The following is a 17,888-nucleotide window of genomic DNA, read 5'->3' on the forward strand; positions in this document are numbered from 1 at the left end:
GAGCAGAAGAGTAACACGGCAGGATTGGGAGATATACTTAGATAGTAGGGAAGTGTGTAGAGAATAGTAGGTGAGGGGGACGGGGTAAGGGGGGAAACTTGAAAGAAAGAGACTTCGGGTGAAACCACTTTCGTTTCCAAAAAAAAAAAATCTGTCGGTTTTAAAATTCCAGCCCCCCGAGTAACGCGACATAAAGAACTTCATTCTAAAAAAAATACAATTATTTACAACCACATAAAATACTATCAATACCATATAAAAGTACATATTTTAAACTTAAATATCTACACGTATAAAATTAAAATATATTAATTCAAGGACGATACTAATGGACGCTGCCTGATGGTTTCGAACATAAATTAATTTCACTAGCGTGGTGACATTTTAGGTGTATGGTTGTTAGTAGAAAAAAGAGATTTTCTATTGCATTTTTTATAATTTAATTTTATATACTATAGTTATAACGAGTGCTGAAAATGTATTTGTTGTACGATTATTAAGTCCATAGTTGACATACAAATATAAAATTGTAACATAAAATATTTTTTTACTGACAACCATATACCTAAACTGACACCACGCTAGTAGAATACATTTATGCTCTAAGGCTTTAGGCTGCTTCCGTCAATAACGTCGTTGAAATAGTGTATTTTTATCCTATATTTTGTAATTTTTTATTTCATTTACATGTTATAAGGTTGTGTGCGTTTAATAGAAACAAGAGCAATATTGGTATGTGTATTTTAAATAGAGAATTACAATGCAAGTAGTAACATATAATGTTGTGAATTTCTACATCATAAACCTATTCAAAGTAAAACAATATCAATTTCTATATAAAACAGCCATATGTCAACCTTTTTTTAAAAAAACCATTCTTTTGGCGCGTTGGACATCTTAGATTTGCATTTTAACATTGTAAACAAATATACATTGTTAACATTCAGCTGCGAAAATCAATTCATAAAATTTAGAGGGACTTCGCGTTTTTTAAATGGTTTCCTGATATGCTTGTTACAATTTTAATTGTATTACACGTTTATATTATTAAAATTTGTTTTTTGAATGTTCATCAACATTACGTTGTAAGAATAGTTTTGGAAAGTTTTAAATGGCTTGTAAATTGTTCGAGTGGTTTTCTTTCATCCTAGATACTTTTTTTTTTAATGAATTACTACAATACGTATATCTTTTTTTTTTTTGTATATTATACTGCTATTCGTCCGGCTCCTATAGTAAGAACACTACTATGGGCACTGAGCAGTACATATCTATCTTTCACACTAGACCATAGATATAGATATACATTTCTATTATCTAGGGTTTGTCCTGGACTGATCTTTTTTGATACTCGAATACAACTATTATAACTTGTATACTAACTTTTTATTACGTTTAAAAGTTGTATTACCTTTCATAATTTTTTATTGTTTCATCAATGTCTTTTTAATAAATTTTATAATCCAAAGTGTACTATGAGGTGCAATGATTGAGTGCTAATATTTAAGTTAAAATCGAGTAAAATTTAGTTAAAATCATCTTAAAATTTATGATTGTAAATTCATAAATTTTATTAATAAACATTAAATTGTGAATTGATTACATTTTAAAAAACTAGTATTCTACAGGTGTATTGGGAATGCAAGAGGTCATAGGAAAATTGAGGAAAATGGCCGAATTTGCAGGAAAGTTTGCACCCAAGTATATCTATGTATATTTCTGGATATAGATATATTACTCTGCAGTTTCCTACAAATTTGGACACTTTATTCCACCTCTTGTATTCCCAATAGTGTTAATAATAATAAGTTTTTATTTATTTATGTATAAACTTAATAAAATTCCATTCTTAGGTTATTTTGGATGATAACATTGACAATGTCTTCTAATATACAATTAATTGATATTTATTTAATTGGTGATGCTATGCCACAAATTATTGGTAATAAGTTACCAACAAACAAACAAATTCTGAAAGTTCTTTTCTTCAATACCAGACATATAAAGTTAACTGTTAAGGATAGTATAGCATTAGTGGTCAAAGAAGCTTTGATATTCTGGGAAAAAGCCAATATACCCACGCAGAAGTTTGACAGATGTTGTAAAAAGTTAGACAATTTATATACAGAGTATAGAAGGATACAAAAAAGTATGGGTGTACCTAGTAATGAGAATCACGAAGAAAATTTTACTGCTAAATTAAGCTTGTTATGTGACGTGGCCCATGGTAATGTTTTCAATGTTATGACTGATAAACAAAGATTTTCTCATAGACCAGAGATCGATAGAACCAAAATTATATGTAGCAGATTTTGTTTATGAAATTACGTTTGATACTCTTCAAGGTATAGTCAAGTTTTGAAATAAATTTAATTTATAAAGATTTGCAATAAAGATTTTATTCTAAATTGAATGATTTTTCAGATGTAACAAATACTGAAACTTCTTCAGGTGGAATGCCTTCGGGTTCGGAGCAAAACATAGTAAATTTTAAGATAGTGCTAGAAAGGCTGATTTTTTATGAGATGGTTCATAAACGTGGTAAAGTATTTTTTGATTACTTTTTTCTTAGTAACGTAATTTCTGTAGTATTTCGATTTTTTAAAGTATATTTATTGAGTTCTGGATCCATAAGTCATTTTATAATGAAAAATGAGATAACTACTTGAAATAAACTTAAAAATTACTTACAGTATTAACAATAATGATGCTTAATAAGAACTAACTTAAAAAATTATTAAATTAAATAATGTAAATAATAATATATTTACTTAAAATCTATAAAAACGAATGTAATAAGTTATTTATATTTTTTCAGAATCAGATGAATTGGTATCAATTTTCGAACAAAAATCATCTTTAGAACCATCTCCAAGTGAATCAAGCTCACAGCAAAGCTCTGTTTCACAATTCAGCTTACGAGGTCGTTATTACCAACCAAAGAGATCCCGAGGCGACATAAATATCATGACAGAAGATGTAGTGGCAGTTTTAGATTCTTGTAAGATATTGTACAAAAATTCTGTATTATTAATTGGTATCATCGCTAATACTTTGGGTCACGATATTGAAAATCTTATTTTAAATAAAAGTTCATTTAATCGAGCTCGCTTAATGATTCGACAAAGAAAAGCTGAGAATTTGAAAAATACATTTGATTCAAATTTGAAAGCAGCTGTTATCCATTGGGATGGAAAAATCATACCAGATGCTTGGACTTTTAAAAAAGTTGATCGATTACCTATTCTCGTTAGCGACGGTAAATTAGAAAAAATTTTAAGTATACTGGCCCTTCCTGATGAAAAAGGTATTACGCAAGCTAATGCCGTTTTCGAGGCTATAGATGATTGGGGTCTAAAAGACAAAGTGAAAGCTTTATGTTGTGATACAACGAATTAAAATTTGGGAAATGTAAATGGTGCTGGGACTATTCTTGAGCACTTTCTCGATACAAGTTTATTGTATTTACCTTGTCGTCACCGTATTTATGAACTCACTTTCGCATCCGTCTTTGAATTGAAATTTCCTGGAACTAAAGGACTAGATAATCCATTATTTAAGAGATTTCGTGATCAGTGGCTTAATTTAGATCCATCAAAATATGATGATGATGAACTTAAAGATCTGCATCCATCGTTATTTCTGCGAAAAGAGGAAATCATAGATTTTGCAAAAAGATATTTGAAAGAACAGCAACCTCGTGATGACTACAAGGAACTACTTGAATTGTGTTTAGTTTTTTTAGGAGCACCTCCGGAATATTTTGAGATTCGTAAGCCTGGAGCATATCATCATGCCAGATGGATGTCAAAAGCTATCTACTCGATAAAAATATTTTTGTTTCGTAGATTTTTCCCAATCAGTGCTATCGAATTAAAAAAACTCTTCGATGTTTGTTTATTCATTGTTTATGTGTATGCGGAAGCCTGGTTTTTAGCTCCAAACGCTGTGCAAGCTCCAAATAACGACTTGAAATTTATTAAAAAGCTTTATGATTATGTTAATGTCGATTCTTTAGTATCTAATGCTGCCTTAGAAAAGATTAAAAGGCATCTATGGTACTTGTCCCCCGAGGCAAGTGCTATTTCGTTCTTTGATGATAATTTATCTCTTTCAGTCAAGTGTCAGATGGTTTTATCGTTAGAAGAAAACAAGGATTACGATGATTTACCTAAAAAAAAATACATAATTAATAATAATACCGATTTACAGAATTTGAAAAATGCAGAATTAGAGCATTCCATAAACTCTTAATCACTCTTGTTTTTTGACAGATTTAATATTAATAAAAACTTTTTATACACTGATTGTAAGACTTGGTCAACTAATAATGATTATTTAAACGGTTTAAAGATTGTAAAAAACCTACGTGTGGTAAATAATGCAGCTGAAAGAGCTGTACAAATTTCTCAAGAATATATAAACAGAACTAAACATGAAAATCAAAAATTATTTTTAGAACAGAACGTAAGTCAATTTCGAAGAAATTTTGGAGATTCAAGTAGACAAACAGTGGTAAAAAAAATTGAAAAAATCAGAAAAAAAATGACATTTAAAAGACTATTAAAAATGTTTTACAGAATTTTAAATAAAAATTTCATTGTTTCGCATTCATATGTTTTCATTTGATTCCACTCATTTCCTTTAATTCATGAATTTTTTTTTTATGAAGATGTTACATAAAATAGTAAGGAGCGTAAATAATTGCAAATAGTACAGAGATTTATGAGTCACATTAATTTTCTATTTTTAAACTATAGAGTTTTCATTAAGATATTTTAATGCTATGTTATTTGAAGCAATACACATAACTAAGAATCGTTTGTAAAGCTTATTAGAGCTAAGAGGGCACTTTGATTGTAAAAATCACCAAAAAACAGCAGTTAATTGATGTAAAAGTGTTTCCTACGCTACTAAATGCAAAATTTCGGTGCAAAATAAGTAAATATTTGGGTACTACGCCAGATTTTACCATAAGATTGCTATTTTTGTTTAGTTAAAAGAGTCTAAGCGCGCGTAAAGGAAACTTTTATGCCAAATATCATCAAAAAACAGCCTTTAATGAAAGTAAAAGTGCATTTTACATTATCAGATGTAAGTTTTGGCTCAAAATAAGTATAGATACGGATTTTGCGTCAAATTTTACATGAGAAAAAAGTCATATGTAAATCGTTTTAGGTTAACTCCGAATATAGTTAGCATTAAAGTATATTGGATCAAGTATATAATGTGTACTTGAATTAAAAGTACGTTTTGTAGTTTTGGCACGGTTTGAAAAATTTTTTTCTTGATTTTTTCAAGTGCGATCTTGATTTTTCAGCACGAAAAAGAGATCTAGGGGGCGGCACGGTGAAAAAAAAAATTTTGGTAAATAAGGGACACCCTAATGTATACACATATTATAGGTATGTTATGTACGCTTCTACGCTATGACTTAACACTGAACCGATGCCCTTGCTCAAGCTGACGTATAGGTAAAGAGAAAAGAGAAAAGAAGAGAAAAACAGTAGCTGTACTTATACTTAAGGCAAAGTATTACGACTTCCCTTTATTTAAGTATAACCTCGGTTAATTGGTGGTGGTAACAATCGGCTAAGAATAATATCTGTACCGAGGAAACTCTAAGATTAGGAACCAACACACAAACAATGTTAGTGTTTATATGTCGGAGGGCGGGTTTGTTGCCCTGTGTAAAAGAGCGAAGTTGCTCAGATTGCCGATTATATAAAATATTTAAAAATAAATATTATCAAGTTTCAAAATTTATCTTTTGAATAATAAATCAATTCCTGCACAATATACAGCAATTGTTTTTTGATTTTTACTTTATTAAATTCTCATCGTTCCCTGAATATTTCCTTAAGTTAATTAATTTAATGTGTTTTTTATCTCATTCAATATCTTTCTAAATTTAATATCTTTTTTAATTTATTTCTACCCTTTTTTGGGTACAGACAATATTCTCAGTTCATATAAACAATTTCATAAGTATCTTAACAGCTATTATTCTAGTTTTTATCTTAATATGTAAAAAAAGAACTCGCAATCATACGTGGAGGGGAAGGTTTACTTAAATAAGTACAATCAATTTATTTTTAATTATCTTATATCTATTTAATCATATAATTCTAAGGAAATTGTATCTTTAATTTTTACATATATTAATTATATTTGAATAATCGCGATTATTTACGTTAATAATAAAAAAAGAAAATGTATAATATACTCGATAATTTAGAATTTACTTAAAATCTATCCGCCTTTGTTTAATAGAAAATTTTACAGAAACGACAATTTAAATTTTCCCTCCTTAATATCTCCGCTTAGACACGTTAGGTTAGACTAGCACGAATTTTTAGTACAACCACGGAAGGTTAATGTTAGGTAACTACCTATCTTACCAAGTCACGTAGGGTTAGGTCGTTCTCAGGGCCCTTGGGTATTTTTTATGCCTGCGTTTTTTCCTTTTTAGTAGCAGGTTTTCCCTTCTTTAGGTGAACGCGCTCTAGCATTTTCTCAACGTACTAGACGTACATTCCCCGCACAAGGCGTTCAAATTTGCATTTTCGTTTTTCAAATAGGAATTTTTTATAAATGAAATATATTTTTTTTTAATGTGTTCCCTTGAATTGTCTATTGGACGGATTTTTTATTACAAGAAAATATAATAAATAGAAGAATATAAATATAAATGATAAGCGTATATTATAAATTCTAGGTGATAGAAGTGCCTCCTTGTATACGGTGCAGTATACGTATGTTTTTTGTATACATATATACGTGTTGCACGTCCCGGTCATTTCATGCATGTTCATACATACATATGAAAATAAATTTTTAAATATTCGTCAGATAAGTATAATGATTCCAACAAGAATTGATTGTACATGTATAATATCATATCAAATGCACGAATAAAAAGTTTTAAATGAAAGGAATTTTTATCCTGCGTAACTGGATAAAAGTACCATTTTTCGGAGCAGTATGGTGAGAATTTTTGTTTCGTTCTGCTTTACATGACACACAATTACTACACATATTAATACATGTATCATAACAAATATGAAAGTATTTAGAATTCGTGAATCACATGTAACAAATTATATGTACTTCATGCACGCGCGGGCTCAAATAAGTACTAATAATAAAATGTGTACTATTTCAACATCGGATTCTTTAAGACCTATTGAAATCAGGTGTAATTTAATTTTTTCAGTTTGTATTATACCAAGTTTAATGAAAATTTAATTTGGAAGTTTCACTTCTGCCAGGGGTTCTGAGACCTAGATCTGGTTTTGTTTTCGGGCAATAAACTAAACAGCCACTTTTACAGCCATTGCAATCGGTGCAATAGAGCAGGGTGCGGGAAGCGGGAAGAGACTAATACGTTATATCATATGTCGAGTCAAGCTATACATATATACTTACAGCGGCCACTATAAATGTGTACGTAGTTCTGACGGTACTCGGTTGTATGGGGAGGAGGAGCTACTGACCAAGTACAACCAAAGGATGCCGAATAAAAGAGAGCCATCGGGTTATTCGGTGCATGCACATGAAGAGAGAGAAATAGAGAGCTGCCTGCGGCAATGTGTATAGCTTTATACACGGCAATATTACTTTAGCGGGGTCAGAAAAAAGCCTTGTTACACTTTCTTCGGTCTAGCCCCCATTCACCCAAAACTCATAACGCAAGAAAAGAAACTTCGTTTAAAAATAATTAAACCTAGGATGTAAAAAATATTAAGAACTAATGGTAAAAAAAGCAAGATTTTTTTTATTTTTTAACTTTCTCTAAGACGTTGGTATATTTTCATCTGTAGTTATTCTTTGTGCGTTACAATTGATTTTTACAAAAGTGACTTCTAGTGACGTCATTCACGTCTACTAAAGAAAAAATACTTCACAGTTTAGAATTCTGATATATATATATATTACAAAATGTGAAATTTAGTTTCTGAGTAGCTGTCTTTTTCTGGTTGATTTTCATTATTTTCAATAACTATCTTTTAATTTGATTTAGTTAGAACTGTTTTTTTTTCATTCAATTACATTATCTATAAAAATAGTATAACTGCTATTATGGTATGCTATTTCTGTGATTATTACTTTTCCTTTATTGAAATTAGAAGAGTTAAATAATATGGAAAAAAAGTCTGTAAATGCAACTATAATATGTAAACATTTAATGTAAGAAAGAAAGACTGGACTCATTATGCACCATAGTATGTATAAGAATTAAAAATACATATTATTCTGTATTGTAATAATTGATTTAATCCACTTTAATTAATAAAATCAATCAGATTAAGAAGAAAATTCTACTTTTTATAAGCCCACTCTTATAGATACAATAATAGAATAAATCCATCACCCTAATACTGGCTTATAATATTGGCTGTAACACTAATATTTCAATTAATTAAAAAATAGCAATATAAATTGTTTTTTGTACAGTCTTAAAAAATCATGTACGATAGAATTTCATACGATGAAAAACTGTGAGGGTAGTTAGGTAAAAATTTTAATAAATTAAGTTAAACGCATTTTTACGCTAACCTCTTTTTTCTTGTTTTTAAACATTAATTTGTCATGCAGTTATAAAATTTTCAAGAAAAAAATCTATTGCAGTAAAGTCAACGAGCTGTTAAAAAATGTATACACTAGCAGCTCAAGAAGTTTTTTATAAGATCTTGCATGAGTAGTCGCATTATTCATTCATTCATACAAGAAAATATTCTAAGTGACCGCTTGGGGGAAGTCTAAATAACATTTTTGTAAGGTACCTATTGAGATAAAATTAACTGATCAATCAATCAATTGACCAAAAAAAGGTATTAGGTGTAATACATGACATAGAGGGTGACATGGTACTGCAATTTGAAGTATACATCATAAATAAATCAATAGTTTTTGGAAAAAAGGCATCTAAAAAATACAGGGATAAAAATAATGTTCTTCATACGAGGTTAAAGTAATTATTATTTTTAATTATTCTTACCAATATTGTGCAAGTCAGTTTCGTTTGCTGTTTGAAAGTCAATAATGTGACGAACAGATTTAGCTATACAAATACGAATATCAAAAGTATCCACAATTGGCTGTCTAAAATATTCTTTGATGGCATGAATTCTAAGAGCTGATAAATCTACTCCATGAAAGCACGTCTGGTACCAAAAATTAGATTTATTAAATTGTTCCATATAAAGGTTTTCGTCTGTAAATGGAGCAATATGTAAATCACCTCTGGTAGGAAACATTCGACCACCTGAAAATATGAAGTAATATGAATTCCAAAACTGACAAATTTATTGATTGATGATTCTAGTATCAAAAATTAAGGAACTGTTTTGACAAACATCTTCAGGCTCACTTAAAAAAATACGTATCTTCAACTACTTTCATACGTATGTCTGATTATGATTTGGAATTAAATAAGAGTGAAAGAATATCATGATCATTATAGCATTCAACAGTAATTATTTCTGTATATGAATCGATAAAAATGTGTCGAATTGGATTTTAGGTTTTATCTCATAAGCATTTCTCGATAAGAAAGCAACTACCAAAACAAACTGGTAATTTGAAACACCTACGCTTGCAGTGTAAGCTCGAAAATAGTGAGTAAACCACTGTAATAACAGGACACTGGAAAATTTTTAACACAATAAATACAAAAGATAAAATGGATCTTATGATCCAATTCAGAGATTCTTACGATCCACCATACTTGATTATGTATAAAAAGAATAATTTTTAGCACTGTTTAACTTATGTAATACTTCGTTGTTTCTAGTGATTGGTATAAGTTATCAGGCATGCAGGAGGCGCAATAAAAATCATACCTTGGCTAAAAAACATTTTGATAATGAGTTTTACCCTTAACGCTAGTTAACATTTATCATAGACTTATAGGGAAGAATATTAACGCTATTCTCACACATGCTACTTATAGCATTTTCTTATTCGAACAAAATGGATAGGTAATTTGACCGATGACAGGGGTAGAAATCTGCATATTAGTATGAAATAAGAGCTTACTTTTAAAACAGTTAACTAAAACAAAGATATGAAATACTAACAGCCTACCCGTCTCAGCTTCGCCTGAGCTTCACTGACTGGAGAGCCTTAGTGTGTTGACACGTCACGTAAAACGTTTTCAGTTTCAAATTTCGCATGTATTCTTGTCACTTCTTGGAATAAAAACTTTGAATTAAAAAAATTATTGTTTGGAATCTATGCAGTTTTGTTCGAATAGTATGATGTAAAAAGGTAAAAAAATATAATGATGTTGAAAATTACAGAGCTTTCTTCATGCCTACAATAGTTGTTGGTTGTCGCCTAAAAAAAAGCCGTGTAGATACTTTCTCACATTATAACATACAATATAAGGTTAGTCATTACAACCTGATGAAAAATAAATGATCTAAAAATTGTTTGCTGTGAAAAAACTTTACTACCAGAGCAACAAAGTCCTGGAGCCTCATCTCTCTATTTTTTAGCGCCACAATGAACACAAATACATATTATTCCACCTATTTGAATTGTTGAAAATTTGAGTTTTCAATGTCAAAGTTATAATGAAAAGCTGTTCTATCACTTAATGATTTATTTATTCACCAATGTTGACGCTGCTATTCCAATCTCGATGAATGTTTTGAGTCAGTTTCTTGACGCTTACAATTGTATACATTTGAAGTTTTCCTTCCAATTTGCCCTTTTGAGGCTCTAGACATTGTTAACAACTTTTATGACCCACGTGGGCTTTTTTTATCATTTTTGTTAAGCTATAATATATTTATGGTCAAGGTAGTTCAACGTTGGATGGCCCTCAAAAATGATTGGTGAGCTAAACTCTCCCTTGACTCAAGTTCCCAACAAATAAGACTGCCTAAATACCTCAGAATGATATTCTTTGGCCTGCTGTTGTAGCACCGAACTGATCAGGAGGAAAACTACCACGTTCTGAAGCATTAGAGCTAGTTGTAGTGTTCTTTCCTAATGTCTTCTAGTGTTATGCCAATAACGCTGGTATTGAAAGCACCTTCTTTTTCTCTTCAAGTTCAGTCATTTTGGTGATTTCAGGCAGAGATTCGTTCATGCTCCTAGCCTGTTCAAGACTCTTACATTTGTTTAAGTTTGTTACTTCTTAATAGATTTACTATTACATTAGTCAAACGCATACCTTGGAAAGTATTAGTAATACCTGGTTAAATGCTTAGAGTCGAGAGGGTATTATCAAGTTTTAACGGAAGGATCTTTTTCAATAAACTATCTAACTCGCTGCACCAATTTTTTTATAGCCCAACAGTAAATTTACCTGATAAGCGAGCCAGGTGATGGCTTTTCTTCGAAAAGGAAGCTCCTCTGCATGTCCAGACATTAACAGAAAAATAACCTATTTGTTTTAAAAACCGAATTAGTAGTATTTCAGCACCCTGGGTACTCATCCTATCGAAAAAAACCGAGAAAAAAATCTTGAAAATTTTCTACGAGACTCGAACCCACTAAATAAACAAATGTAGCAGAATCTGTACGGATTTTAAGAACATAAATAAGAGAATCCAAACCTAGAAACACTTTTATAATGCCGTTTGAGCTGAAAACCAGTTTAAGCTTTTTCGTAAAGTTTAACATAAAATTAAAAATGGCAACGCCATAATTGTTGAACGATTGAGAAAAAAAAATTTTTTTAACGATGCATATAACAAAAGTTCATATATGAATGATCAAGATACGGTGACATAGAAACTGATTTGAAATTGAGCGAATGAACTAAGGTCAAGGGCTTAAAAAAGGAACAATAATCAAGGAAATTCTGATGAAGCATAAGTTCTTCCACTTTATCTTATTTCAGGAAAAATACAGTAAGCTGTAAAATAACACATTTAGACACTGCAAACGTGGTGAGATGGAGCACATTTATTTTGCAAGTTTGACGTTTCATCGAGCCATATCACAATGTGCATGTACAATGAAAACATCAACACATTACTATAATCCTACATAAACTATAATTCTAATTAAACTAAAAGGTTGTAACAAATAAAGAGTGATGAAACAGAACGGAAAAAAACGAGGGTATCTAAAATGGGTCTAACGGAATGGGTCTAATGGAAAAAAGAGTTCAGCATTTCATCAGAAGTAACTACTTGAAAAGGTGTTAAATATAATGATTATCTAAGCGAATGTTGCTTTTTTCATGGATACAATTAATAAACTCAATATAGGATGTACTTCTGTAATGTTTGGCAAGCACATATTTTTTGTCGTTTTTAATAATATCACGTATATGCTCGTCTAATCTAGTCTTTAATAAACGTAAGGTGTGTCCTGTATAATTTGCATCTCCATTACTTCGGATGACTTCATAAACCACCCTAGGTATCATATCCTTACGAAGTTTTTCTTTACCTAACTTGTTAAAAAAAAAAAATTTGTTGATTAAAAATTTTTTACAAAAATAATATTTCTGAGCATATAAAAAAGTGATGGATAAAAAGGTAAGGTCTCCAGAGGTTCATCTGTATTAAGTACCTTTTAAAAAATATGGCTAAATAAGGTCCAGTATTAATCGTGGAGGGTCTTGATTTCACTGTATGTATTACAAAAAAAGTTAGACAGTCATTGACTTTTAATAAGTTTTTGATGATTTCAAGATTATTGGCCTGAAACTGAAATTCGTATAGCATAAGACATTCAGCCACTAAATTTATCACTATGACTGTCTTAATAGAAATAGCCCAGTGTATAAGGAAGTCAAGAATTTTTTCTGTCAGCAAACACTTTTTATGTCAATCGAATATACAATGGAAAATCTAAATTCTATGACTCATTCAGAAGGGCACCATTACACTGAACCTTACCAGTTAAGTAAAATGCACCATATGTTTCCAAAAACTAGTAATTCATTATAAACATTTCGATTATAGAAAATAACCTATAAAAAAACTAACCTAAGTATTTTTTTCTCCAACTCTTCTAAAAATATAATTGTGAACATTGGACTATAGCAACCAACCACAAGACAGCCCAAGATTGCCTGCGAAACCTAATATTAATTTTAAAAAATTTAGGCTCAGTAGAAAATGGATCCCATCTAAGAACTCTGCTTTAGTTTAAGAAGTATAATTTTTTATAAAAATCAATTTTTAAGATAAACCACTGCAGAAACAAGTCCATACCCTGGAGTACGTAATGGTGATATCATATAACACGATATTAAAATCAATCCCAGCGGAATTATAAACTGTCTTGATTACTAAAGCACATTCAAAATATAAATGTGCTCTATTACACTAAATGGCAGGGTCAAAATGTGCTATCATTCAAACTATTGTGTTTCTCCTATGGTAAGATAAAATTAAGGGGTATATGGTTCGTCAAAGTTTCTTTTCATATTAAGAACTGTTTGTAAGGATTCTCCGTACGTTTAATGTGCTCTTTAACCTAGGTCCAACACAGTGTCCCGATATCAAACTAAGAACTCGCGCGAACTTTTGCAAAGGAGGTCATTGATTGGATAAGCCCTTACACTTCGTTCAGACACCTAAAACTTGAAGTCCCAGCCCAAAAACGTCAACCCAAGTACATGATCTCTCATAACCCAGTTCAACTACTCAACAGCGCTGTTATTAAATTAATAGAATAAAATCCCAATCAGCAAAATCCCCTACAACCCAACGCGATTACTGCCAGCACATTATATTTATTAATAAAATTAAATTCTGAGTAGCTAATCTCCTATTACCTGACGCCCTTACTGCCAGCGTAATTGTTACATTACTAATTGTTTGATTGTCCGTGTCAAATTCTTTATGACTCAATTAAAATTCAAGCCATAAATTGAATTTCGATTCGTTTTTGCCGACAAATTATTATTTTGTTAAGTTTTTCTGTGGAATTGTAAAAAACTTATGTGGATTTTCTTTGCCGATTTAGAGGACTGATTTTCTAGGTGGAATAATCAAATCAACTCTTCCAAGACTTTATGTTTAATGTTCATGTGTGTTTTTTTTATTACCAACAACAGTAGAGTAAGCAAAATAAAAAAAATGAAGCCATCTAATGGTAAAAAAAATATCTGGTTACAAAGAAAATTTATCTGAACAAAAAAATGTCAGTATGCCAGTATATCCAGTTTGATACATTTACGCCGTATTTCTCAAAATATTTCTCTAACTAATAGCGAACAAAGATTTCAATGTTACTTTGAGATAAGGTAAAAGACAAAAAAACTATTGGTCTTTAACGAAGTAACATAAAGAGAAGCAAGCAAAATTTTGACTTACAAGTCGTTCAGCAGAAGAGGTGATTCAGCAAAAAAATCAAAAGCCAAAATAAGGAACTATGCAGAGAGTCCTTTGCAATACAACGAAAGAAACAATTCGCGTGCGTGCCATTTAGTAGCTACGAAGAAGCGGCTACTTGCTATCCACGAGACAACCAAGCGAGGAGTAGACCGATCAGCTCGAGTCGCGAAGGCCGGTAGCCCCGCGTAGGCTTAAGGCAGACGAGCGGGGGCGACGCACTCATAAGTGAAATAAACTACTCATGTAAATACAATTAAATTTGATAGTTAAAATCATGCGTGTACCTCTCCCCACCAGTCAGTAGTCAACCGGACCTCCTCAAAGGTGAAAAATAACCATTATCCCTGAAAGGCCTCTTCTAATCTGAACATACTGCCCACTTTGACGCAACACAGCGTCAACAATAAAATTCAAAACACACAAAAAAAAACTAATAACTCACGCCGATTATTTTAAACAATATTAATTCAATTCATACTTAATAGAGCCGATCGCTCTCAATATTTTCGCAACAAGCAATAGATTATTGTATTAAAGCTTATGTAACAAAATAAAGTAAAATTATAATAATAAAATTAACGAAATATAGTTAGAAATTCAAACTACAATAACAAATTAATTTAAGCCAATCGAACGAAAAGATTTAAGCGAAACAAAACGAAAAGGCTAAGCAAGTTGAAAGTAATTAAATATCAAAATTGTTTCGCAAAAAAAAATTAAGAGTCTAAATGGACGTCTTCTTGATCCTGACGTTGAGATTGCTCAGCATCAGTATTGAGTCTGATCAACTTGACGATTGGTCGAGTAAAGGTTGAGGTGGCAGTTTTGATTAAGACGACTCGGACCAGTTCATCAGAGCCAGGATGAACTTCAGTAATGCGCCCGAGTGGCCATTTAGTTGGTGGCGTGAGCTCGTCATTTAATATGACCAAATCGCCAAGCTGCAGGTTTGGCTGAGGGTCGAGCCACTTATTTCGTTGTTGCAGATGGTGTAAAACCTCGTTCCTCCAACGAGCCCAAAACAAATCGCGAAGGTTGCGAAGAAGCCTCCATTTGCTGGTTAAACACTTGGGTTGAGCATGTTTGTCGTAAGGCTCTGGGTACGAGAGGAGAGCAGAGCCAACCAAGAAGTGTGCAGGTGTAAGAGTAACCACATCTTCAGCATTGTTGCTAAGTGGGCAGAGTGGCCGTGAATTGAGACAGGCCTCAATTCAAGACGCCAGGGTTGAAAGCTTTTCGAAGGTTAGCGTGGAATCACTGATAAGGCGCTTGAAATGGTATTTAAAGCTTTGTACTGCAGCCTCCCATAGGCCACCAAAGTGGGGTGCTCGTGGTGGGATAAACGACCACTTAGTGCCTTAAGCTGCCAAGCTCTCGGTTACGCTGTTGGCATACGCAGAACTTTGCTTAAATAAGGATAGCACGAACGACTAAACAAATAAATATAGCGACATAGCCTTTAGTGGACTTCGCTCCTCGTCCTTTTGAGAATAAAACTGGAATTGGTCCAGCGTAGTCTAAGCCTACTATAGAGAACGGTGGCCTTAGTGTTATTCGAGCGGCTGGAAAAGGGGCCATTTTCTGTTTAAGACCCTTTGCCTTGTGTCAAGAACACGTGATGCAGCGTTGATGCACTCCTGTAGCAACATGCAAGCCGCGCGTAATCCAAAAAGTACGATAGAGGTGAGAAAGCATGAGTTGCACGCCTCCATGCAGTGTGTCTCGATGCGTGTTTTTCGACCATCCTCTTGACTATCGAGCAGTTACCAGGCAATACGATTGGATGCCTTCTATTGTAAGGCAGCAGCGAATGGTGAAGTCAACCTTCCACACGAATTAAGCCGCAGTCGTCTATGAATGGACTCAGCCTGGCCAATGGACTGCGCTCATGGATCGGCTTTCCAGACAGCAATAATTTTTTCTCAATGATAAAATGATGCAATTGTATGGCTCTAAAACAGGCTCTAAAACGACGCAGGCCAAGCTACATTCTTTATAAGTCAAAGTATACGACCTTTTCTTCAATGAATCTTGAACTGAGCGCAATTTCCAACGAAAACAATATGCCAAGATTTTGATAATCTTGCTGAAGCTTGAAAATTTCTGCAAAAAAAGGAGACATTCAAGTTTAGATGTTTGAGGGTTTTTAGCCACGTCCCTTTCCTCAGTAGCGACGTGTGCATAGACAGTTTGCTCCAGCGAATCAGGTGGTGGCCACTCCGACCCAGCTTCCTTTCACCAAGAGGGACCGAGCCACCATTGAGAGAATGAAGCCAAGTAAACTGGAGAAACACCTCTTGTTGCACAGTCTGCTGCATTATCCGCAGAACGAACATGCCTCTAGCGTGCTTCTGGTAGTGAAGTCTGAATTTCACTGGTGCGGTTGGCTACGAAGGTCTGCCACTTGAAAGGATGACTCTTGAGCCACTCTAAAACCACTTTAGAGTCCGACCAGCAGTTGATGCTAGATGGTAAATGCCTTGAATTTCTTACTAAATGACAGATTAAGCGGACAAGCAGCGTAGCTTCGCAGAGTTCCAGCCTCGGTACAGTTTGAACCTTGATTGGAGTCAGCTTCGATTTGGCAATGAGTAGCGAAGAGGAGCACCCTGGCGAGACCGCATAGATGGATGCAGCGTAGGCTCTCTTGGAAGCATCAGCAAAGCCGTGTAGATGCCAAACATCCTTCTCTGCAAAGCTAAGCCACCTGGGAATGCGAATAGATAAAATGGCGTATAATTCAATCGTGGAGTTGCACCCAGCGTTGCTCCAAGGTTTTCGAGACTGGTGTGTCCCAACCTAAGTTATCAAGCCAAAGGTCCTGTAATATAATTTTTGCCGTGTTCAATGTTGGAGCCAGCCAGCCCAGCGGATCAAATAATCTGGCAATTTCAGAAAAAATCGAGCGCTTTGTAATAATAATTGACTGATGAGCCGAAGCGATTTCAAAAATAAAACAATCAAACTTTGGCACCCATTTAAGGCCCAAAGTTGATATCACCTCGTCGAGTTTAACTTTTACCTCATCAGGAGTTACTGACTTCAAACCTTGAACTATTGCAGCTTTGTTTGCGGCCAATTTTCCTAAAACCATTTTGGCAGACGATAACAGCTTGATTACTCGATCTCGGCGCTGCAGAATTTCCTCCATCGAGTCAGCTTCAATAAATATATCACCTACATATAGTTGGCGTTGTAGTATAGCAGCAGCCTCAGGAAACTGGTGAGCTCCATCTTCAGCAAGTTGCTTCATCACACGAAGTGCAAGAAAAGGGGCAGCTGCTGTGCCGTAGGTTATCGTGATACATCTATAATCTTGTATCGGTTGATCAAAGTCTCTGCGCCACAACACTCTCTGCCAGTCTGCATCCTTTCGATGCACTAGAATCTGTCAAAACATCTTTTCAACATCTGTAATACAAGAAAATTTGTAAAAACGCGAATTTGTTAACACGACAGATATGTCGGCTTGGAGTTTCGGCCCAGGAAGTAAGATATCGTTAAGGGACTGACCATTTAAAGTTTTTTACTAAGCATTGAAAACAATTCTTGTTTTACTAGGCTTTTCCGCTCAAA

General features: G+C 33.1%; 1 protein-coding gene across 1 annotated transcript in view; it reads right to left on the reverse strand.

The window, feature by feature from the left end:
- Art4 (arginine methyltransferase 4) overlaps window positions 1–17,888 on the reverse strand; it is a 335,354-nt gene that overhangs the window by 283,300 nt on the left and 34,166 nt on the right. The window contains exon 2 of the mRNA XM_023392423.2: window positions 9,002–9,268. Within this exon, the coding sequence (XP_023248191.2) occupies window positions 9,002–9,268 (267 nt within the window). The remainder of the gene's footprint in view (window positions 1–9,001; window positions 9,269–17,888) is intronic.

Source organism: Copidosoma floridanum, unplaced genomic scaffold, assembly GCF_036245765.1.
Source record: "Copidosoma floridanum isolate Cflo_tuat_1 unplaced genomic scaffold, Cflo_Japanese_pri ptg000022l, whole genome shotgun sequence".
Lineage (NCBI taxonomy): Eukaryota > Metazoa > Arthropoda > Insecta > Hymenoptera > Encyrtidae > Copidosoma > Copidosoma floridanum.